This window comes from Pavona decussata, unplaced genomic scaffold (genome assembly GCF_977016875.1).
Source record: "Pavona decussata unplaced genomic scaffold, jaPavDecu1.1 SCAFFOLD_26, whole genome shotgun sequence".
Lineage (NCBI taxonomy): Eukaryota > Metazoa > Cnidaria > Anthozoa > Scleractinia > Agariciidae > Pavona > Pavona decussata.
This window is the reverse complement of record NW_028145449.1, coordinates 1,824,301-1,849,300: the sequence shown is the minus strand read 5'-3', so window position 1 is coordinate 1,849,300 and position 25,000 is coordinate 1,824,301. Positions and strand designations below refer to the sequence as shown.

The window sequence follows — 25,000 nt, the reverse complement described above, 5'->3', positions numbered from 1 at the left end:
AATCCCAAAGTCAACTGACAAGGTGGGTCAGTTTTTCGACTTACTCCGTTGTAGACGTGAAAACTGCAAACTTTACTTTATTTTTTGGGGCCGTAGGTCTTTACAGATCCGATATGCTGTGCCTTTTAAGCATGGTTTTGTCCATGCGTTTCAATGTTAAGATGGTTTTGGCCATCTACATTCAGTTGACTTTGCGAGACAGGAATTCGATGCTTTGTCTGCTTTCTCCCTGAGGCACGTGGTGTGGCAACGCGTGATTCGGGGAGCGGGCAGGTTCAAAGTACGAAACTTGATAGGACATGGGTTTTGTTGCATTTTATTTGAGCTGGCTCTGTCGCTGGTCTCATATAGAACTGCTACACCGTGCTGACGAGTTCCAATAAGAACGAAACAGCTGTCCACGGTTGCAGCCCTGTTTTGTCGGTTTCTGTCGGGTTGTTGTCTCGCAAAGTCAACTCTTTCACGTAGTATCAGCCTTGCAGTTTGTGTTACTCCGTTGTGTCACTCCGGGAAAGCGTTTTTATGTTTCAGTGGTAATAGGACTGACAATAATAAATTTATAACAAAATGGTAAAAAACTGTGCGATGCACGGAATAAGGGTGAGGCTGCGTGGAAGCGAGGCTCTCACCGCGCAGACGCGGTGCTTGCTTGCTTGCTGCATTTGTTTATGTGTCCGTTGTGTCGTTCCAGTGAAGGTCGTAGCTGAGAAAGAATTGTAGTGATAGACGAAATCCGGTTCCATCTTGGTCTGAAAGACTACAGCTACTGGCCATTACTCGCCATCGCATATTTTAGGATCTCAGGAAGATGGCTACTCCAGATGGGAAGCTTCCTACGTCAGATAGAGTGCTCAAAAGTTAGCATCAAAATAATGCTTATCTGGCCAGCTTTCTCAATAGCGGCCATTTTTGCCTTATGGGATTCCTTGTAATTAATTTGGATGTCGCTTCTTCTTCCTTTTTCCCCTTCTAGCTGTTCCAATGCCACCGATTGAACGACTTGTTTTGGCTGATGTGTTCGATGCGAATGGTAAACCTAAAGCAGATGTATTGAAGAATCATCTCTTGAGGGAGGGCAGAGTTGACGAAGATGTTGCTCTTAAAATTATCAATTCAGGAACGGAACTTTTATCACAAGAACCAACCATGCTGGAGGTCGAAGCACCCATAACAGGTACAGGCAACTGTCGATTAAAATTGTGCAGGTATTGGTATGAAAAGTCTGCAGCAGGTCGCAGGCTAGAACTGTGTCTTCGATCGGTGTAAAGCTGAACGTGTCGTGTTCTATTTGTCTTTTAGTTTGCGGAGATATACACGGGCAATTCTACGACCTAATCAAGTTATTCGAAGTTGGAGGGCCACCTAGTTCTACGAGATATCTTTTCCTTGGCGACTACGTCGATAGAGGATATTTTTCAATCGAGGTAAGTGAGCGAAAAACTTAGTCGGTCGTAAAAAATCTTGGCTAAGCTCAAATTGAATCGTGCATTTGTGTATATTAGCTGCTACGCGTGTTCGTTCAATTTTCCTCCCATTGAACGTGTCATCGTGTCTTTTAGTTTCGCCCCTTTTTGACCAAGCTGCTGTCGTTAATGAGTGGACGTTACAGGTCGAAGTATCGTGTCAACATTACCCTATTTCTTTTGCAGTGCGTGTTATACCTATGGGCGTTAAAACTCCTCCATCCCAACACGCTATTTATGCTTAGGGGAAATCACGAATGCCGACATTTAACGGAGTATTTCACCTTCAAAACAGAATGTAAGTATCTGTATTTCACATTTAAGTGAACTGTTAAAATCAATCTGACTCTTGTGTCTTCAATGCGATCATTGCAAAGCATACGCCTCTAAATACCCGCGGAAAAAAGACAAATTTTGTGTTGTCGAACGAATTACCATTCTAGGTATAGAGCTTCTGGAGTGGACATTAATTTCAAGTGCCGTTTGTTCGATGCTTGTCTTTCGTACGGTTCTGTTTTGATATTGTATTCAAAATTGTTGTCAACTTAAATTAAAACGATAACTTTGAACTTCGCTCGAGGTTTTTCACTTTATAATATATAGACTCGTTGGGTTTTCATGAATTAATTATGGTGTTGCGCTTTTAAAATTTACATCTGTATTGGCGAACATCGTGGGCAATCAAGAATAGTTTCTCTGCTTAATTTACCGTGAATTCAGCCTTAGACAATTCAAATTTCTTTGACTCGTTCAACTCTTTATCACAATCATTCGTCCTCTTGTAACGAAGTTCTCTTTGAAGGAAAGATAAATTTTGACGTTTCGCTTGTTTACTTCAGCCGTTCAAGGTTCGTTTTCCTTTAAAAAAAACTATGGTGGGTTGTGTCTGACTTGAATGTTATGCTGTTTTTTCAGACGATCATTGTCATTAAAAGTGGTGTTACCATTGTGTTTTATTTATTCGTCAAATTTTAAATGTTTTAGTTCCAGCTACATAATGTGGTAATGTTTTAATAAAATTTCAGAATAGTTTGGCATTCTTTGCAACTCAACAACTTGCATGCATTTCCGTGCGAGTTGCTTTCCTCTTAGTCTGAAACATCATATTATCAGCCGTCTCTTTGCCCTGAACCCCTGTGGGCGTAGTTAAGAGACGTCTGAATTTCAGACTAAAGTACTTCTGGCGGGTGATGTTGTGAACTAATTTTTTGACAAACTAGAGTCTCTTGTGATTTAATCTGTTTGCCTTCCACTCACTAGTTTAGGAGGTACACCTGTCTAAATCTTCATTCTGATTGGATATTGCTGAAGTGTGCAGCCATTTGTTCCCTTGGATTTGTTTGCAAGGCCCAATCCACTGGGATGCATGATTTACTAAAGGGATTTTGCAATGTTATTTATGGGGTGATATCAAAACGCACAACATTTTCAGCAAATACACCAAATTCATAAAGATGGCCGCCACACGGTATTGAGCCTGGGGCGGGTTAGGACAACACGGAGTCAAGGCATTTTAGGACAGGCGTGACATTTACGACCATTTACCACCAAATCCTTTCTTGATTTCACTCGATTCAAAGTGCAAAGAGCAGACTTTAGTTGTATCTTTAACTTTAAAGTATTCACCTTTGTCTCTCTGTATTTTAGCAAGCCAGACATCTCTCAGCTTTTCTTTCTGTGGGAAACTAAAAAATCCTAGCTTTTGCCCTTCTGGACTGATCATTCTTTTTTGATTGCACAATGGAACACAACAATTTACATTAGAATTTGATTTTGTCGCATCAGAAGCCATTGTTGATTCTAAGGCTGTCCTAAAATGCCTTGCACTGGTGCTACAGTGTAGGTCCCAGTTTCAACCGCGTGGTGGCCATCTTTATGAATTCGGTGTATTGAGTTGAAGAATTTTACTCTTTTATAAACAAATTGTATGTGGGTCTTGGGTTTTGTTTTTCATTCTGTTGCACAAAGGTCTTTTTTTTGTAGGTTAGAAACAGTTTACTTACTCGTATTCAAACGCTGGTACTAGTGAACACATGCAGAGTACCCAAACATTTGAGGTTACTTTCTAAGAAAAAAAATTATGTACTGTCGCAGCTGTCAGTAACTACAGAAGAGTTATGTTTTGAGCTCAAACTAACAGGCATTTATATTATTTATTTTTTCAGGCAAAATCAAATACTCAGATGCAGTGTATGATGCCTGCATGAAGTCCTTTGACGCCCTTCCTCTTGCTGCTCTTATGAACAGGCAGTTCCTTTGTGTCCATGGTGGGCTGTCGCCAGAAATATATACCTTAGATGATATAAAAAAGGTACGATAATGGCCTGAAATAACCAGGGGTGTTAAAATAACTGTAGTATGTTTTGTGTAGCTTTACATGACATAGACTGTAATTGTACAGTGTGCAGATGATGTGGGGGTACATGAAGTAGGGGATGAGACTGTGAAGAAGGCCATATCTGATGTGGTGTTATCCATTTCCATCATGTTGTATTTACATGGTGGACTCTGCTGTAATTGTCTTGTATTATCATCCAGGTGAAGTTAGTTCGAAAAAGGAATTTTGTTGGTGATATTAGTGAACTTTTACAGCAGGACAGTTGAATAGAGAGAACAGCAAAACGTTCTTGTTTGACAAGGACGTGCTTGGGTACAATTTCTGGTTTCTCTTACCCACCCTTTTCTCTACATTTCAAATTGAAAGCTCAGCAATTTGATCTGTTCACTCAACTGCTCCTTTTATTGCAAAAAGTTTGAAAGGTTTGTTTCTTGATGTCCATGTGACATCAGTTAACCCATTAAGCACCAGCCGTTTCCAGAGGTTTTCCAAAATTCAGCAAAATTGGCGAAGTGGTTATTTCCTAACCCATGTGCAGTAAAAATACATACCTTACAGGGCAAAAAAACAACACCCCTTTGGTCTAAGATAGTTAAAATTACTAATTATGGAATAAAATACACTAGTTGCCAATTAAAAATTTTTCAAAAAACAAACTTGAAGGTAAAAATTTCCGAAATTTCGATGTAATTTGATCCGCGCGTCACATGGGCGAAATTGGATCCGTCTCGAGAGCATGTGTTTGTTTACGCAAGATTACACAGTTGTCACGTTTTCTCAATGAAAATAGAAAGAAAAAAACACAGAGAAAGCTTTCCTAAATGAAAAATTTATTCAGAAAAGTCTTTGTTTACGCCTTAGAAAGAAACGCGTATAATTATAAATGCGAGACGAGTGACGCGCAAGCGATTTGAAGGAACAACAAGTCCAATTCGAAGCGAATTTATCGACCCGTGCAGGGTATGTTTCTCAATAATTTCGCAAAAACTGTTCAGAATACAAAGAATCGGTCAATTAGAATAGTATTTCAGTACAAATTCACAATCAAACCTGTGTTTTTTTGGCTGTTGAATTCCCAGAAGTAGTCTAAAATTTCGCAGAAAGTCCGTGGCCTGAATAATGATTTGAGCTGTTCGCTCGCTCGTCGCCTGGATAAAACAACAATTCGTACTCGAAGCGCAATTTCTTCCCCGTTATTTCTCGGATTTTCGCTGTCGAAACTGTTGAGTATTCCTTAGCAGTTCTTCTTTCAATTTACCATTTCGAAAAGGTGTGTTTTCCTTCGGAAAACGCGAAAATCGGCGACTAAAAATTTAGCCGCGCGGCCCACGAGGCAACAAAAATTGAAATCGGACACCAATTCCTAAAGATAAAAAGCTCTTTTGTCTGGGCCCCCCTAAGACCTAAAAATATATGCGCAGTAAGTGGATTCTGATTGGTCAGTCCTTTCTGAAGACAATGAGAACAATAGGGGACAAAAAATTCCCTTCTAGGGGAGGTAGGCTCAAATCGTGGAGTGCGCGCAGATGAGGCCAAAATCACGGCCGGTTTTGGCCGGCACGGTGCGTTATGGGTTAAACTATGTAGGGTTTCTGTTAAAGATCCATTGGCTGATAGTTGCCCCACAGAAATTGGACATTAAATTTCCAAGGGCAACTTAAAGACCTATAGCCCCGAGACAGAAACTTTAAGTTTTTTTGTTTTTCACCACTAAATTTTCTGCGAAAAAGTGACCAGTGTTTTGAATTTGTCACTCAACAATATGACCTCTTGGATGAAAGATTGAACTAAGATGAATAAACATACAAGATGTAAACTCAGTGAAATGAATTACAAACTGTGATCGATAGTGAGTATCAAAAAGGTGCTTGAAATGTGCAGTTTAACCTTCAAAATAATGATTTATGGGGTAAAGTGTTCAGTTTAGTGCAGTATTTATCGTGATTTCTTCCAAAACAAGGATTCACAGTTCTTGATTTCTATGTGATATACATGTAGTTGATTTGGGCCGAGCCCTTGTCATCCATCATGCAATATCTGTATGACTCTCAAGCTTGTTTGTTAAACATTTTGTCTCGTACTGTTTAGATTGACCGTTTCACTGAGCCACCTGCGTTCGGTCCCATGTGCGACTTGCTGTGGTCTGATCCACTGGAAGATTATGGAAATGAAAAAAATTCCGAACACTTCAGCCATAACACAGTCAGAGGCTGTTCATACTTCTACAGGTATTGTGCATGTTATATTTGTCTGTTTGAGCAGTAAGCTTTGATCTTCCATCTAGAGCAGCAATTTTCCTTTGGCAGTTTGACGATAACATTATTTTATTTGTGTGTTTTTCAGTTACCAAGCAACATGTGATTTCCTTCAAAAGAACAATTTGCTTTCGATTATCAGAGCACACGAGGCACAAGATGCGGGGTGAGGAAAAAATAATCAGTCTAAGCCATTTTCTAAGGAGTAAAATTTGAAGTGTCCAAGTTGCACTTTTGGTATTTCTGTGTATATAATAGTGTATCATTTTTGTGTTAATTTTCTACACTGGCAATTTTCCCTGAAGTTTTCTGTTTCCTTTTTTAGGTACCGAATGTACAGAAAAAGTCAAGAGACTGGTTTTCCTTCACTTATCACAATCTTTTCAGCTCCTAACTATCTGGATGTCTATAATAACAAAGGTTTGTCAGAGCTCCATTGTTTGCTCTCTTCTAATAACAGCAAATTGTTGGTGTAAGACAGAGCCTTCTCAAAGTGGTTTGTTCAAGTAGCTACAGACATTTTCAAAATAGTTAAGGATGGTGCCTACTGATACCGAAGTATTTTTGCGTATTTCTACTGATTCATGGGTATGCAGGAAAAGCAGATCTTAGCAAGGGCTATGGAAATCCAAAAAGAAAATTGGGGGTAACCATGCGTTTTTTAGAGATAGTTAAGCAGCAATTATTCGAAAAAGCGGTAAAGTACAAAGCAATGTATGGCATTTTTTTCCAAATCAAAGCTTTATTATTTCTGAAAAATTCATGCTTACCCCCAATTTTCTTTTTGGATACCAAAAGCACTTGCTAAGTTCTGCTTTCTCCGCATAGATTTAAGCCGAGCAAAAATATCCCTGTATTAGTAGGCACCACCCATAGGAAACTGAGTATCTTGAGATGCACAGAGCATATGCACAGTAACAATAATAGGCACTGTCGTTAAGACACTGTTACTAAAATCACCATTTCTTCTGAGAAATACTCTCAAGTGCAATGTAAAAGATACAAACCATGTCTGACCCCCATCCACTTTTCATTGTTTCAGAGTAATGTGTTAAAGGCAGTCAAGAGAACTTAGAGATTGATCAAATTGTGATGCCCATTTTTTTCAGCTGCTGTTTTAAAGTATGAAAATAACGTGATGAATATTCGTCAGTTCAACTGCTCGCCTCATCCGTACTGGCTCCCAAACTTTATGGATGTGTTCACATGGTCTTTACCGTTTGTTGGGGAGAAAGGTGAGGTCTTGAGGTGATTAATGAGGGTTTTAAAATGTGTGTTATCTGTGTTGTAAAGTTCAATAGCTTGTGAATACTCATCCCCTTCATGAACTGCTTCCACCCCAGAGATCAAGAAGCCTAATTAGGAAAAGGGGACACCCTTACATCCTGCCATGTGTCAGAACTTAACATCATAAACGCTGTTTTGTGAATGGATGCCTTTTCAATTTTATCTAACTGTCTTTGCACATTGGTCAATAGTTTGTGATTAGTTCTTTTTTTATAGTAGTTAGTTATATGAAATTGTAAGTCCAGATGTATGACTCTGGGCATGTTTCTTTTGGCATTTGTTAATAAAGAATTCATTCATTCATTCAGTAGTCAAAATGAGATTTCATCCACCTGTTCAAAGTTAGAACTACATGTACATGAACCTGGTACTAAAAAATAACTAATGATTCATTGTTTCAAGGATTATTGTCTCGCTGTATGGTCAAAATTCTTGCACCGGACATAGTTGGTTTCAATAAGGATGATTTATATTTTTTATGCATCCCTGTTTGTAGTCACGGAAATGTTGGTGAACATCCTCAACATCTGCACAGACGAGGAACTGGAAGGGGAGGAGGGTGAAGAACAAAGTGAAGCTATCAAGAGAAAAGAGGTCATACGCAGTAAAATACGAGCTATTGGGAAAATGGCCAGAGTTTTTACAGTTCTCAGGTGGGTGTTTTGTGTCTATTTTAATGTGTTCTGTAGAAATTTCAGCTTGTGATAAGATCTCTTTCAGAAAGCGAAATTTTGCTGGTAGGCGGCTTTTAGTGACACCCCTGATTCCCTGTTGGGGTGCGTTTTTTTGGGAGAATCCGAAAACGGATTTGTGATCTCAGATCATTCCGATCATGCCGCGTCAAAGGAACCAACGAATCCACTCTGGACAATGATTTGTCGGTTCCTTTGATGCAGAATGATCTGAGATCACAAATCCGTTTTCGGATTCTCCCAAAAAATGCACCCTTGGTTGTGATTTTGTGTTGATCAAACATCTTTTTGTTTTCAGAGAGGAAAGTGAAAGCGTTGTTCAACTCAAAGGACTTACCCCTTCTGGACACCTCCCAGTGGGACTCCTATCCGGAGGAAAGCAGGGGCTTGAGACAGGTAACTTCACCGTGTAGCTGTTATTGATTGTTTTGAGGACCAAGTGGAGAAATATTTGGTTGTCGATGTGAAAGTTCTTTTCTTCATAAGTGCATGTAAGGCAAAGAAAGAAGGAATTGTTTCTTCATCCGGAGTGTACAAGGTTGTCATTGTTTACAGAAATTGCCATTTGAAAAACTCATGCATGTTGATGCAGGCCAAAATTAGACGGATTTGTATCGGGTCATTGGAGTGTAAAGGGGCCAATATTCTCACCCCCAAATTGCAAAAAGATGCTGATTTTTGGCAAGTAGGTATTTTTCATCATGCTCTTTCCGACTTTCATTTCATTAATTTAGTTTTTGTGACCGCTGTATGATTCTATTGTGCAGTTCCAGAGAAAATCCATACCCACCCCATGGAGGGCACCAGAAATTCCTAGGGGGAGGGGGGTCTTAAAACCCAAAATCTTAGAAGCAAAGTATGAGGCTAAACTGGAATTTCCTGGGGGGAGGGAGGGTGCAAAACAAAAAACCTTCTGTGGTGGGGGGGGGGGGGAGTATGGAATTGCACATTGTGAAAAGAATCACAGTTTTTTTTTATATCTGTGATGGTAAATGTTTGCCATGATATAAGTTGACGGTCAAGCGATAGACACAATCAAGACTTATTTATTTCCATTATGATTTTTTTCAGCCTTACAAGGGCAAGTTTTCAGCCCAAATCACAAAATCAGTGGTTTTGCAGAGGCCAAAGGACTTGACCAGGTGAACGAAAGAATGCCGCCACGAAAGGACTTGCCGATGCAGCCAGGAACCAAGTGAGGCCATGGATAGATGCTAGGCATTGCAAACCCGTCGTCATCTCTTACGTGTACTTTTGTAGCATAGCATAAACCTTGTGAATAGTGGTGTAAAATATGGGAATGTGCTTCTCGTGAAGCATGTTGCACTCGCTAAGATAATGCTTGGATGTATTTAAATTTTGTGTTGTGACGATGACTGGGTAAGTGCTTGCCATGTTTCTGGTGTTATCCAGTTAGAGAACGTTCTGATAGATCTTGATGGAGTGAATTGCGTCATGATGTACCGATTGTGACAAAAGCTTTGTACAGCAGGCTCCTGTGCCGTACAGGGACCCCCAGGATGTGCACGACCCTTAGTTAACAATTCCCCTTTCTCTGATTGGTACCTGCAAAATGTCTCAAATGCCAGACAAATATATATTGCAATGATTTTACCAGTAAATAAATATACAGTGTATAGATATACATAATATCTTAAATTGTAGTTAGGAGTTGGAGATGATTTTTTGTGCAAGCATTTTAGCAACCTGAGGATTTCAATTTCTTAGCTCCGTCAGCATCATGCTCCAAGCATCAACTCTCCCTACCTGATTGCATTCATTTTTTTTTTACTTTCATTTCTTGTAATTACTATTTACTGTTTCTTGTGTCAGAAGCATAGCTCCATGTTGACTTTATGATGCTTGAATTCATCCAACAAGCGATGTTAGCAATGCCAGAGGTGTTGTTGTGCTAAGATGAAAGTGATGCATGGCTCATTGCTGCTATGCTTCCGTCTGCTGTCACATAAAGGCCTGGCAAACATTTGTCATGATTTGAAATACCCTCCCCCCCCCCCCCCCCCCCCCTGCTACTTGAGGCTTGAAAGTGGGGAACTTAAGCAACACCGACACAAAGCCAACGAAAACGTCACTTGAAAATGTAACTCCACACTACTTACTAAAGAAATTTTCCAACTTGTTCAAATTGTATGTGGCCGAACCATCCTGAAACTAGCCATTCACAGTGTTTGAATCAAAAACCCCTTGCATTCAATTTCGAACTCAGTAAATTCATCATAAAACTAAATTGTGTTATGGCATGGACTTTCCTTAGTGACCAACTGATATAATGCTTTTTTTTTTTTTTTTTTTTTTTTTTTTTCAAAATTAATAATCATGTCATGTCTTGCAAAATTTCTCACCCCATTTCTGTTCAGAACAACATGTAATTTGCACTAATGTATAGCAAATTTCTGTGACCGAGCATAATTATAATAAACACCTCGAAGATGTATTATATTAATGTATCATGGCAATGTGCTTTGGTTAGCTGGCATAGGAAATTAATATGAAGTCATAACGGATTCCACTAAGATCCGGATGTGATGAGTTTGCACTGATACACTAAAGACCATTGAAATAGAAAAAGAATTTTGGAGCCAAATTTTTCACTAGTGACCTGTTTTGAAAAAGAGCCATGAGTTACAAGTATTTTAAGCCGCCCAAGAGAAATTAGCTTGCAAGGTGGGAGTAGAATATTTGGATCTGTGGGTTACTTTGGTTTCCTTAATATGGAATAAAAATGTACAGATCCAGGTTGATCCACTAGCATTCAAAAAGGCTTGAATTTTTTTGTGTTGACAGAGGTATATTTTCAAGTCAAATTTCCATAATAATGTCAGCCAAACACGCACTGATTAAACCAACTGCATCTATCAATTATTGCTAGGCTTGATTTTTGGCTGCCCTTAGGGATCCATTTGCTTGCAGGCGCGTTTCCCCTGGTGTGGCTGAAAATTGTCTAATTGTTCCTGTGTATTAATATTTCTTTTCGTTATTAGATAGTTTATGAATAGGGTTATTATGTTGTTGATGTATTATAACTTAATAAGGAAAATGTTTTGTGAATGTAATAATGTAGGAGACATTTAATGCTGTCTATATAAAGCCCCTATTGCATATAAGAGTTGTGTAGTAGGTGGAGACATTTTATTTATGATTTTATCAAAGCAAAGGAGAGCAATGTATGCCACTTGTTTTAATTAAAGGTTCTTCTGAAGAAGGAAATAATATTGTGTCTGTCTTGGTCCCATATAGCATATTGCTGATATTTAACAGTCATTCCACCAGCACGCGTTGGATATGAGTTGGCTATGATCGTCTTTTATTATTCCACTATTATGTCATTTTACCTAATGAGGTTAAGAGAACAAGACGTGCTAAACACAAGACTGTATTACACTGTAGTGCCCCAGTTGCAACTCGCAAATCGAATTAGATGTATTTATTATTCCACTGTTATGTCATTTCACCAAATAAGGTCAATAGAATGCGCAAAATATGAGGCCGTAATACACTGTAATGTCCCGGTTTGACCGGTTTACAACAGAGCAAATACGGGCGGAAAAGGCAGAAAAAAGGAGCAACAATGGCCGGACTGGACGAAGAATAGTTTTTGAAACGATGCAAGCTCGAAAACAAGTTTTGAGCATGTCAATCACTTGACATTTATCTTTTCGTGTTATCCAATCAAATTAAAGACAATTAACTGGCTTTCTACGTTGTTTACGTCATTCGTACACGCCATATACCAATGGACGGTTAATGCCGAGTGTATTTCAAAACTGTTACCAAAACAGAGAAGCCAAAATAACAAAATCTTTTTGTAGTGGAATAATAAATCTCTTATTCGATGGTTTTACATATAATACTCGCGGACATTTTGCTCTTTGCTCATATTTTTCCTCGCCCCTTCGGGGCTCAGAAAAATACTACGCAACTCACAAAATATCCGTGCGTATTATATGTAAAACCATCGAATAAGATGTATGTATCTAACAAGCACTAGTGGAAAAACTTTTATAAAAAACAACCACAAAAAAAGAGCCAAATCTGGCTGATTAAGCATTGTTTTCTTTTTCCCCTGACATGTACTCTTAACATAATATTTGTGGGGCATAGTATGGCTTGTATACCTTGCCACTAGACAAATCAAAACTCTGGAACTGTGTTATCCAATGCATCAGCTTATAATAATGATAATTTCATTAATTTCCATGCATTCTCGTTCCATAAAACACGCGTGGCACAAAATCGGACGGGTGGTTATCAGACGATAACACTCGTCCATATTGGCAAGAGTTGCCCAATTTTTTGTCAATGAGAAAAACAAAGAAAGAACATCAGTTTCAGGTCTTGGTTGTTGTAATCCTATCACAGTAACTAGTAAAAATCTAGTAAAACTTCGGTTGGTTGCTTGTATTTATTTGGCTGAATATTGCCTGTATTTATTTAATTCTGTTATGATGGGGCCATCACTGGTTTTGTCCTTTTCACAGTAAAGTGTGCGTACACTCGAACCTCCGCTTGCGACCACCTCTCTTGACCAACCACTTCCAAAATACTAAAATTTCCTCTGTCAGTCAAATCACTATAGTTGGAACCTCTTGTAAGCGAGCACCTCTCGTTGGCAACCACAACCACTTTTAGAGATGACAGTTTGCAATTTTCTTTTGTTTTTAACCTCCCGTAAGCGACCACTTGTCACATACGCGACAAAAGTCCTCATATCTATCCCCTGTCAGGAGTTGGACAATTTGCCTTTGTAACATTATCACATGTACATTCTTGGATAGTTCAGGGGACATGAATGTCACAATCAGAGGTACCGGGTGTCCCGAAATAGACTTGTCCCATTCGCCGTATTAGGTAATTTATCACACGTGAACCATCACCTTGGATACTGAAATTTTTTGGCAACACAATTTTGGAACTCTCTGCAGTCTGGAGTCACCTTATGCTAATGAGTTCGAAGTTTAGACCCCGTGTGGTCTGACCTCCCGTAAGCAACCACCTAGGCTTGACATTTTGGATGGTCGCTCAGGGGAGGCTGGTTTGACTGTATTTGAGAAATTAATCGGAGGGTTATAAAATAAACATACCCCTTTTGGCATGCTGGTATATCAGGTGATGATGTCCTTGAAACAAACTGTTCATTTTTTCAGTCAATCTTTCAGCCTTGGGCCTTATTCTCAAATTTACCAGCTTGCGTAAAGGGGTTTATTTACCACTAAATATTCTGGAGTGTGGAATTGCTGAAAATAAATCTGTCGAGTACCCCCTGGACCACAAGAATTAATGTGTGTACCCTCACCTTTTTTGTGCAAGCGCAAATTATTAACTCTGTATTTTGCCCAGACACAATAAATGTAAGGCCTCAGGAACAAGCTAGAAGGCATGTTTAATGCAAAGCGTTGATTACATGAGTAAATTTACAGTGTAATATTAATAGTACTTTCAACTACCTTGAAATAAGTAGTAATCAATTTAAAATCACCAAAAATGTTTAACTAGCGTTGGATCATACACCTGTATAGGTGGTTTTCACCTCACACATCGTCACGCAAGTGAAAAAATAAAATCCTCAACCATTCAATAGATCAAGTCAAGAAATTGATATGTTGTAGAAAAGTGAACGAGTGAAAGCCACGGGGCTGTGCGATATCTCCTAATCGAGTTATTCGAGAAAATGTACCACGGAAAATTACAGAGTTTAGTATGGGACGCCATGTTGGTGCCCCGTCTGATGGGCACCAACATGGCGGCCGGAAACCAGCAAAAACATCTGGAGTTTACCTTGGCTATTTCAAAGCCTTTCCTCTCTCTGCTGAACTTTCACATATTGACATTAACGCTTCTATTACCTGTTAGCTGATCAGACCTAAAAAAAACACGAGGCGAATCGATCTTTTCATGTACGTGACATGTTTAGAGCAGCAATCCTTCTGTCAAGCACTGCGCAAAAATCTAAAATTCAAACTACTCTATTTTCAAAACAAAGAATGCTATCCTGCTGAAAACAAGCAAGCCGATGGAAATTTAGATTTTCTTATATGTGATGTAGATAAAAACCCAAAATTGTCTTTAGTTATAAATTTCAGTTTTTTATGACGTCATGTGAAAACCGAGAATACTCTGTACTTTGTCTAAGGCTTTTAGCTAAAAGAGTGTCTGGTTGTCCTATGAACACATATCTTAAGCAAATTCTTTAAATATAACTCATTTGAAAGGTTACATTAATCAGATGGTAGTTCTCTACCTAACCTGAGTCTAGATAAATACATTAACGATTTTAACTTTTAAGGAGGCTTGCAACCGTTTTTCTGACCTGAGGGTGGATCTTTTTGAAATCAAAATTTCATATGGAAGGGATGCTTATATTTCCATCATACTACACCACCTTTTCAGCTGATGGTCAAAGTTTATGTTGCATTCTTACAGTACGTGAATCTAGAAATGCTTCTAGAGCCTAAAACTTGCCCAACTTATGGTTTTCAGTTTTTAAGTAAAATCTGTAACCTCATTCTTGGGCATCATTTTTTTTTTAAATATTTTGATTACTTCCATTTATCAAAATTAGGAGTTGTTGACTGATTTGTACTTTATTTTAGCAGTTTTCCAATGTTCATAAATTTGTTTAAATCACAGCCAGCTAAGAAGCTTGATAAAAAAAAAAAATGTTTGGATTGTTTTCCTATGATAAAAGATGAGACAGCTATACGTAATATATTTTTTTCTTGAGATATTGATGCTGAAAACAGCTGGGATAACCAAAATACCATAAAAGATAATTGATTCTAGATTTACTTGAAAACGCTCTTTCAGAATTTTTTTTTGGTCACCTTCAAGTTATATGAGTAGTCAAATCCCTAATTAAAAGTCTGTTGCAACTGACATAACTTAAAATGAAGGGTTATACATCACCATTGCTATGGCAACAGCTGTTGCTTGGAAACTAACAAAAATAATAAACTTTGACGATTTAAGCTAAAAAGGTGGCAAAGTATGAAGAAACTTAAAACTTGTCTTCTCTGCAAAGGTTTGACTTAAAAAGGTCCACTCAGCTAAGAAAACTGCTGTGAACCTGATTTTAAGCCTACTATAATGCTTTTGGCTTAACAATATTTTACAGAAGATTACTTAAAGGATGAAGCCTACTAACGCAGAAGTATTTTTGCGCAATTTGTGACTACATGTATGCAGGAAAAGTAGATCTTAGCAAGGGCTCTTGGAATCCAAAAAAGAAAATTGGGGGTAACCACGCATTTTTTAGAGATAATTCTAAAAAGCTGTAAAATATAAAGGAATGTAGGGGATTCTTTTCCAAATTGAAGCTTTATTATCTCTGAAAAATGCATGGTTACACCCAATTTTCTTTTTGGATACCAAAAGCACTTGCACAATTTTGCTTTCTCCGCATAGTTTTAAACCGCGCAAAAATATCCCTACATTGATAGGTACCACCCGTAGAAAACCAGAGTATCCCGATTGTGCAGGACGTCTGCACAGTAACAAAGTAGGCACCGTCCTTAACACAAGTTTTAAGTTAAATCAAGAATCGTTCGTCGACGAGTGTCTTTCTTGTGAGGTTGTTCCTCCTAAATTTATCTCTAACTATTATAAGTACCTTTGTAAAAAGATAAGTGATAACACCGGCAAGAACAAAGTCCTCAGCAATTGAATCAACCAGGGCAAACATCATCAGATCAAAAAACATGAGTGTCCACTCATTGCCGTATAACAAAACGGAGTTGAAGGACCGACCGTCATCATTGTAAAAGATGGCTTTATCTGGTGGAGGAGGCTCTTTCAGTTCCATGTTTAAGATATGCTCAAAAAGGAGCTTGTCCCTGACAAGATAATCCAGGTCTCTCAGCGAGTGATCAATGAAAGCTGAAAGAAAACGGTTCAGAGTGTTGTATGCCTGAAGACGCTTCTCTACGGCGGCAGAGAGGTGACTTGTACGGCCATCTTGTCCTGTCGAGGAAAAAGAACTTAGGAATGAGCAACAAAAAATAACAGAGTTGCAATAATATTAATGCAGACCAGTTTAAAATCTTAGGTTGTGTTTGACTGACTGTATTCTGGAATAAGAACAAGCAGATTTGTCTTTTTATGTAAATTCTGAAAAGTTTCGTTGACACCGATTTTTAAATGATTTTGTACTCCAGTGACTCCAAAACCCTCTTATGAGGGATTTCTTGTCATCACATATTCCTATTCCAGAATAGGGTCAATTGAATGCACCCTACATGTAAGAACCCCAATACCAACATCCACATTCTACTGACCATTCTTCACATATTTCATGTTACTAGTTGGGAGAGTTATGTCTTTACATCAAGATATTATTTTTTACCTTTTTTTGCTATGCCTTTGTGTTTACAAAGTATTGAAGTGAGATGCTAGTCACTATTGGAACATCACAATGGAGGATTAAGGAGATATATGTACCCCTGGGGAATAAATAAGCAAATACCCCTAGGGAATGTGTGCAGATACCCCTGGGGAATAAGTGAGTGTCCATAAGGGGTCAAGTTACATGTAACAACAGATGGAGGGCTCTACATGTATTCTTGGGGTAACCAGAGAAGCATCAAGCACCAACCCTAAGTTCCTTCTCCCAATACTCTATGAGCTATCCCAGGGATAATCCTCCAATTCATTACCCCCAGAGTAATCATTCAGGAACTAACCTGTGGGATTATTTGGCATGTTCCTCCTCTGTTGCTGGAAATCCGCCTGACGCAATGGCCTCACGACATCGTCATATTGCTCACGGAACTTCAATGGTACCTCCACCTCAAAGGTCTGACGTTCAGAGTTTGGCTCCAAGCCCCTCTTTCCACACAGGTCTTCCTCCTCACGCTTCAGCTGCTCATTCATTTGCAACATGTTTGTGTCTGCGCGTCCATGAACTGATCTCCCATGGATGTAGTAACCATAACGATTATTCTACAAGGAAAGATAATTATCAGTTTAGTTTTAAGGTGTGCTTGAAATGAAGTGATCAGAAATTTCAGATACGAGGGGCCTTCAGATCAGAGGACAAGATTGAGTAATTGACTTTCAAATTTCAAATCAGTCAAATTCCCAGAACTCTCACTCTTTCCCGTTGTTTACCAGCAGATATAACCAGAGACCCTAGAAACAATATTACGGTGTGAAAAGGTTACCTTAACCATGCAAACTAGACTTGAAAAGTTATACTCCTACTCAATCTTGTATTACTTTGTAGCCAAATCTGAAGGTGTCTAAATCCTGTCTGCAAAGTGCTACATGTAAATTCTTTATTCAGTGTCCACAACTCATGTAATTATAATAGGCCTTATCACGGTTTTCGACGCCATTTTGACGAGTAGGCAAACACGCTTGACATAACAGTGTTTGTATGGAAATCCGATGTCAAATAATTTTCATAAAACAACGCTTCTGAAAAAATTTATGAATTGGAAACTTTTGGCACTAGGAAAAGGATTTTAAGAAAAAAATTTGAGGGATGTAGCTGTGCCAGAAAGCGTCCAGTCGTGTTTTGAACTTTCCATACATTTGTCTGTATTTTTTTCCCCGCGAACTATTTTTAGTAGCAGTTCATGGCTGGTTTGCAATACATGGCTGGTTTGCCTGGCACAGACTGGTTCCTCCTAGTGTAATTTTCTAGATGCAACTAGACTATTTTTTGGGGCAAATTAGTTACATGATAGTTAGACAAGTGTAAAATTATTGCACTGACCTCTAAAATAAAGATGCTCACATTGCTCATTGAACACAAGTCAATAAAGTCTCCAAGTGAGTCTCCAACAAAACGCTCATAGATGAATGCGAAGAAAAACCACTGTAAAGCCTCTATGACCAGGAACACAATTGACAGAATGGCAAATCGTAGGACATTGCTGAACTCTCCAACGTAATCTGTAGCATAATTTGCGGAAGTGTTGCCAACAGGGTCAGTAGTGGCTAAATACTCAAAACCAGCCACCTTTAGGAAGAACAGAACCAGGAAAATCTGCAACTCAGGGTTAATTTTACGAATTGTTTGGATTTCATTCCACTCGTTTGCGATGAACAAGGTTCTCCAGATGCTGACGGGTACATCCACGGCCCCTGCCTCTCCTCCCTGGGTCGGCTGGTTTACTCTTCCCTTGGGACGCTCCCAGTCAATGAAGAATATATCAAAAAAGATCTGCGACACCAACATGTGAAGTACATCAAGGAGCCTGAATGTGAAGGTGATGTAGAAGAGCGTGAGAAACAATTTCTCTTGGCTTTCTGATGGAAGAAGCAGGGAAACTGTTTTTTGACGCTTGAAGAAAATCAGCCAGTGCACAGACATCCCAAAGGCAACCCAGAAAAACATCGTGGAAAATGTCCCAAAGCAAAACAGAATAAATTTCACAAAGGAAAAACCATCAATTTCTATTTTGCCCTCTCGTCTTCGCCAAGCAACCACCTTAACTAAAGCCAAAATGAAAGCGAGAGCAGAAAGGCAACCGACGGCTATCTGTCAAGTAAAAACAAACAAAGATTGTTATATTGGAAAGTCAGACAATTCATTTTTTGGCTACGATTATATTTCTTCTGATCTTCCAAGAGAGCTAAAAGCCACATTTTCGTAACTCAGATTTGATAAGGAGAAATGAGATGCATGTGCATATTAAACATTCAAAACCACAGGTTGGTAGAGTTTGTGATTTGATGAAAGGTTATAAGGTTGCTCAGTGCCTAACAGGTGCCCAGTTGCAGGTGTGCCTACTGTAAGTTGTGAGCATGGGTGACGAGATTTCTGTTCACGGAGCCCGCATGGATGCCCAATTTTTGAACAGTAAAGGCACAAATTTCTTTGTAAATTTGATTCATTGGCTGAACTTTAACATGCAATTAAGTTTTCCAAAAATAACCCAAAATGAGTATCAAGGAGGCTCCAAAGGATTTTTCATTGTTATTGTGTTTGTGAAATGGTGAGAGGTTTGAAACATTTGTGCAAATAGAGCAGTACATGTAATTTCTGTCCCAACTGGTTGGAATGGAAAAAGTTGAGTACGTGTACCTTTGCAGGTTGTCCATTTGTTCCAGGAAATTTCCAATTGAGCCCTGCATATCATTTACATTTCAATGGGTCAAAATGAAACTTTGGCTACATGGAAAAGGCCTCAGTCTAAGTGTTTGCATGTTTTTAAAAGGCACAGTAAGGGGAAAAACAGAAAATATTATTTTATACCTCTGTATCTTTCTTTACTTTGGATGTCTCCATCTCATAAGTAACTGAAAAGGATGCATCTTGGTTCCCATTTAAAACCGCTTCGTCTTTCACATCCAGTGCTTTATACCTAATGCGTAACATTGGAGGGTAAATTTCTCCATCAGTCGAGCGCATCCTGATACCCAGCTCAATTTTTTCAGCATAACGAATCCACTGGTCATTGGCGGTTATTCCGACAATGTTTTCAACAATGTAAAACCTTCTGGTCAATTTCCACCTCCCTCTATTAGTTCCCTCATTGACCTTTTCACCTCCGTCCAGGAAGTTTTCTACCAGTAGTGGAACAGGGTATAACTTTTTATCAAGGATGAGATACATGTCGTAAAATAACATTGGTTTGCCCATGAGCTCTTTGATTTTCACTGAACAGGAGGACTTATATGTCGTAGCAAACTTTAATGCAGCAGACATTTTTGAAGGTCGGTCCTGACATAGATGGAGGTTGTCAAAGCCTGTCTCGTACCCAACAAATGAACCATTTAGAGTGAATACTGCAAAAACAAACGTCATGTCCTCATTTGATTGAAATAGCTTTGCTATATCTGTTTTGTCGAGGGCTTCTGCTGCAGTTGTCGCTGAACTTTGATAAAACAGCCAAGGCATTACAAGAGGCCAGTCACGATTGACATCGTTCACAACTCCATCCGAGATTTTACTGGCCACAAGATCTTTATACTGTTTGCAAGCATCATTCCCTCTCTGGGTATATTCCAGCAATACGCACAGGTTGCCCAATAGTTGGCATGCAGTGAAGTTTGAATTCTCCTTGCATAGCGCTTGAGCAGCTCTCAAGTTATCCTGGAAAAAGGTCGAAGTGATGTCTTTGTCGCCATATTTCACTTTGTACAGGTTCGGATCATCGGGGATCAGATTTGTTTGGTCAAAGCATACCCCTCCAGAAACAACGTATTTACCATCATCGTCATTACAAGAGCAAAACGTGTCGTTGACTATGAAGAAGCTCCAATGACACCGCCGGCAGGTCTGCATATTATTTGTACCTGTTCTCGTTTCCCCGACACAGCGAATACACTGTCTGGTTTGCAGCTGTTCGCCGTTAAAGCCTCGATCAGTAGGAAAATGATTGTCGGGGCAGTTGTTACACGTGCCTGAGATCGCATTAAAACCAACGTCCTTTGGACAATTGACACAGAAAGAGCCATCAAACGACCTTGTCATGTTTACTGATCCCGTTTTGTCGCACTTATCGCAGTCAACCGTAGGACCACCTTTGTCCTCGAGCAGCTTGTATCCCGTTTCGCAAACGCATGACAGCTTATCTTCGCTACGTTTTTGACCAGGCGTTGCACATGCCAGGCAACGCAAAGACGAGAACTGAAAATACTCGTTTGGTTTACAATCCTGTCGAGTCACATAGGGAATCTTAAAGTCGATGGATACGCAAGGAACACACCATGACAACGCCATGAACAATATCAACAACTTCCGCGCCATTTTGGTTCATTTCAAGTTCATTTTATTCTCGTTTCCAGTGTCTTGTCTCTTTCAGAGATACACTACAATGATGCTACTTGGAGTAATTCGTCCAAATGGGTAAGTCCGCTGTTGACTTTTGGCGCGGGCGAAAAAACAGGTGGTGGTTGTGGTGGGATGGTGAGGAATAAGAAAAGTTTTTTCTTTTTTTTTTTCTTGTCCTCCCTTAGCAAAAATGAATTTTCTTATGGTCCTTATGATCCCCCATTTAATATTTAAACTACACTATAGGTGGTTTGCAACCAATAATCTCTGGAGATCGAAAAAGACCATGGTATCCGCATGACTGCCATGTTGGATGAAAAACCAAAAGGTTTTTATTGTCATCCAGCATGACTGCCACATCATTGTCTTTTAGATCTCTAGAGACTGGTTGCAAACCACCTATAACAAGAAAGCCATAAAGGCATAATAAACAGCCTCATTATTTATTTCCACTGTAGACCTCGCAGCTTTTTTGAACCTTTTCTCCTGGCGCGATTGAGCATGGTGTTGTTTTGTTGCTTTCATTACGCAACTCAGGCTTACCGATGATGATGATTTAATGACCGATGTGCCACAAAGACTTGACTTCCAGTTACTTCTACCTGTCCTGAAGTGTACTTTATCAGTAATGATTGCTTTAGCCTGCGTAGCAGTCGTTTCCGTTTCCTTCAAGCCAAGCGGGGCAAGCGCGCGAGGGCATTGGGCAAAAAGGAGCAAAAAAAGTAGGAGCGGGGGGGGGGGGGGGGCGGGAGGGGCATAATATGGACAGCAGCTAAATCCCCAGAAAAAATAAATTACAGACAATTGACTGAAATAAATCTCCGCTATTACGTGCAGCGCTGTAATGTTCAATGAATTTATTTCCCACGGAAAATTATTTTACCGCGGCCACAAAACGTGCAATTTCTTCAATGCACTCTTTCACAAAAAAGATTTCTGGAAGAAAGGGAAGAGATTCTGCAGAGATATTTCCATCCAGTGAATATTGATAAACATTACAGTTGAAATTTGATCTGGCACTGAACTTTCCCGATGTATGCAAATTTTGCTCGACATTAATTTCCGTACTGGACGCGAAACAGCGACGTTTATTTGATAAAAACCTGAAATAAAATGTTGAAAACACAAACTTCCTTTCTTTTTCGAGTTCATTTCATTCACAAACTGAGTGCGGAGACGTTAATCACGGACTAATTAATTTTGAAGTTTTGAAAGGAGAACCTTTTGAAACTGTTCACAAAGGTGGCTTTCAACTCTTGTGCATGCAGCCAGTTTTCGACTGGGTTTTTAAAGTTCTTCAAATGCCACTAGATACACTAGAATCCAGCATCGTATATTCAATGTGCAACTTATATTCATAGCGGTTTCTTCGCGCTAAATAAGCAAAAGTTTTTCTGCGGAGGTCATTACGAAAATGGAAACCTCTGTGGGAAACTTGCATGGTTTTCCTCTCTCCTCAAAAACACACTTTCAAATTCCAGTGTGATTTGGAAAGTGTCCCAAATTGGTGCTCTATGCTACATGTAAAATAAAACACTGACATTTAAAAAAGGTTGTTTAATTATTATTGTTTTGTTTTGAGTTATAAGCTTCTACAATAGTTGTGGGCCTGTAGACTTTACTCTGCACAGTGTTAATCACCCCCCGCATTACTACAGCAATACTGTAACTTTGTTTTTGCGGACTGCCCTCTACTAATGATGAAGCCAGAACTAGGCAGACCAGAAAACTTTATAGTAACACGGCTACTTGTCCCACCAGTCTGCATAAGACCGTCAGTTATCAGTACAATTCTTCAGATCATGCGATTTTTCCCATTCTCCGATTTTCCTACTTGTACACGATTCTACGATTCGTTCCGGTTCCCGAAAGACTATAGTAATTATCCCGATCAGTTATCACTCGTTCTCAAAGAGTTGCACCCGAACGAACACCAGCCCCAAAGACTATAGTAATATCTCGATTATCTCTCGTTCTCAAAGAGTTGCGCCCGATCGAACACGCAGCCCAAAACGCTATAGTAATATCTCGATTATCACTCAGTCATTCTCAAAGAGTTGCTCCCGAACGAACACCATCCCAAAAGACTGTATCTCGTTCTTTAATCTCCATGAGCCGAAACAAGCGCACTGCACTTGAATATATCTCGTTCTTTAATCCATGAGCCGAAACAAGCACGCTACACATGAAAATAAAACCGTACAATCAGAAGAATCGCAGAATCGGATAATCATTTCTAAAGTCTCTTAAGGTAATTATAAAATCGTAGAATGGGATAATCATTTCTAAAGTCTCTTATGGTAAAATCGTAGAATCGTAGAATCTTATAATCATTTCTAAAGTCTCTTAAGCTAAAATCGTAGAATCGGAAGAATCGGAGACTTCAATCGTAAAATAGGTAAAAACCTTAGTGGTAAATCGTAGAATAGTACGCCTAAATCGGACATACTATTATCCGATTTAGCCATAATCGCACTGCTCTCCAGTGAATGACCTACAAAGTGGAACATTATTCCTTCTTATCAATAAATATTATTATTATTGCGTTCGACGTAGGAAGAATGCACTCCTTATACAGAATGGAGTCAAGATTATATGGGACAACATTGATTGAATGAATGGATCTTGGGATGCGTATCTGGCATCCCCCGCAGATTTTGCAGGGGCGGATGACATCATCATCAGCTTGGCAATCAATCTTTCAGCCTTGAGCATTATACTCCAATTTACTAGCTTGTGTAAAGGGGTTTATTTACTACAAAATATTCTAGAGTGTGGAATTGCTGAAAATAAATAAACAACAACAACAAAAACAAAAAAACCTGTCGAGTACTCCCTGGGCCACAAGAATTAATGTGTGTACCCTCATATTTTTTGTGCCAGTGTAAATCATTAACTCTCAGTTGTATTTTGCCCAGACACAATAAACGTAAAGCCTCAGGAACGAGCTAGAGGGCATGTTTAATGCAAAGGGATGATTATATATGTGAGTAAATTTACATTTATTATTAATAGTACAGAATAACTGTACCTTAAAATACTTTCAACTACCTTGAAATAAGTAGTAATCAATTTAAAATCACCAACAATGTTTAACTAACGTTGGATCGTACACCTGTATACTCTGTACTTTGTCTAAGGCTTTTAGCTAAAAGTGTCGGGTTGTCCTATGAACACACACATCTAGAGTAAATTCTTTAAATGTAACTCATCTGAAACGTTACATTAACCTAACCTGAGTCTGTAGATAAATATCTTGCAGATTTTAACTTTTAAGGAGGCTTGCAACCGTTTTTCTGACTTGAGAGTGTATCCCAGTTTAAAATCAAACTTCCACATGGAAGGAATGCTTTGATAATTTCCATCACACTACACCACCTTTTCAGCTGACGGTCAAAGTCTATGTCGCATTCTTACATGAATTCATCTAACACCTGAAATGCTTCTAGAGCCTAAAACTTAGTTTATTTATTTTGCCACACCACAAATATAATGAAAACCAAAAAAAAAATAGAAATAGATTTAACAATGGCGAGGAGACCCTAAAGGAAACTATGAAGCTTATATTAATTAGGTCTCCTCAGTTGTTGTTTTACAAGATGAAGTCAAAAAAGAAGAACTTGCCCAACTTATGGTTTTCATGAGCATATTTATATTTTTTTTGAAATATTTTGATTACTTCCATTTATATGAATTAGGAGTTGTTGACTGATTTGTACTTTATTTTATCAGTTTTCAAACATAAATATCTCCAAATCACAGCCAGCTAAGAAGCTTGATAAAAAAAATGTTTGGAGTGTTTTCCTATGATAAAAGATGAGACAGCTATAAGTAATATATTTTTTCTTGAGATATTGATGAAAAATGCTGGAATAACCAAAATCAGCCCATAAAAAATAATTGATTCTTGATTTACTTGAAAATGCTCTTTCAAAATTTTTTTAAGGTCACCTACAAGTTATATAGATTGAGTAGTTTAAATCCCTAAAGTCTGTTGCAGAATGTCCGACTTCAAGACAAGACATAATTTAAAATGAAGGGTTATGCATCACCATTGCCATGGCAACAGCTGTTGCTTGGAAACTTATAAAAAATAATAAACTTTGACGATTTAAGCTGAAAAGGTGGCAAAGTTTTAAGAAAGTTACAGCCTATTGTCTTCTATGCAAAAATTTACTTTCAAAAGATCCACTCAGGCAAGAAAAACTGTTGCCAGCTTCCTTATG

General features: G+C 38.8%; 2 protein-coding genes and 2 long non-coding RNA genes across 5 annotated transcripts in view; 1 reads left to right on the top strand and 3 right to left on the bottom strand.

Moving 5' to 3' along the window:
- The window catches only part of LOC146485475 (uncharacterized), a 100,259-nt gene that overhangs the window by 29,819 nt on the left and 45,440 nt on the right, over positions 1–25,000 (bottom strand). The gene's annotated exons all lie outside the window — the stretch shown is intronic.
- Positions 649–11,266, top strand: LOC146485479 (protein phosphatase 3 catalytic subunit alpha-like). Its single transcript, XM_085103347.1, has 12 exons — positions 649–857; positions 974–1,174; positions 1,300–1,424; positions 1,650–1,761; positions 3,629–3,774; positions 5,890–6,029; positions 6,145–6,222; positions 6,382–6,476; positions 7,166–7,291; positions 7,840–7,996; positions 8,334–8,431; positions 9,107–11,266. The coding sequence occupies exons 1-12, from the start codon at positions 809–811 to the stop codon at positions 9,232–9,234; spliced, it is 1,455 nt and encodes a 484-aa protein (XP_084959473.1). The 5' UTR covers positions 649–808; the 3' UTR covers positions 9,235–11,266.
- LOC146485478 (meckelin-like) lies at positions 13,418–20,771 on the bottom strand. Of its 2 annotated transcripts, XR_014863393.1 has the most exons (5): positions 19,254–20,771; positions 17,769–18,536; positions 16,732–16,990; positions 15,120–16,012; positions 13,418–15,049 (listed from the first exon to the last, which is right to left on the bottom strand). XR_014863393.1 is itself a non-coding variant. In XM_085103426.1 (4 exons), exons 1-4 carry the CDS (start codon positions 20,748–20,750, stop codon positions 15,582–15,584), a joined length of 2,955 nt encoding a protein of 984 aa, XP_084959552.1. In that variant the 5' UTR covers positions 20,751–20,771; the 3' UTR covers positions 13,418–15,581. The 2 variants fall into 2 exon arrangements, 1 of the variants encoding a protein (XP_084959552.1); XM_085103426.1 differs by having other exon boundaries at positions 13,418–16,012.
- On the bottom strand, positions 13,418–24,992 carry LOC146485477 (uncharacterized). Its single transcript, XR_014863404.1, has 2 exons — positions 23,890–24,992; positions 13,418–13,564 (listed from the first exon to the last, which is right to left on the bottom strand). It is a non-coding gene; the product is annotated as an uncharacterized LOC146485477 (long non-coding RNA).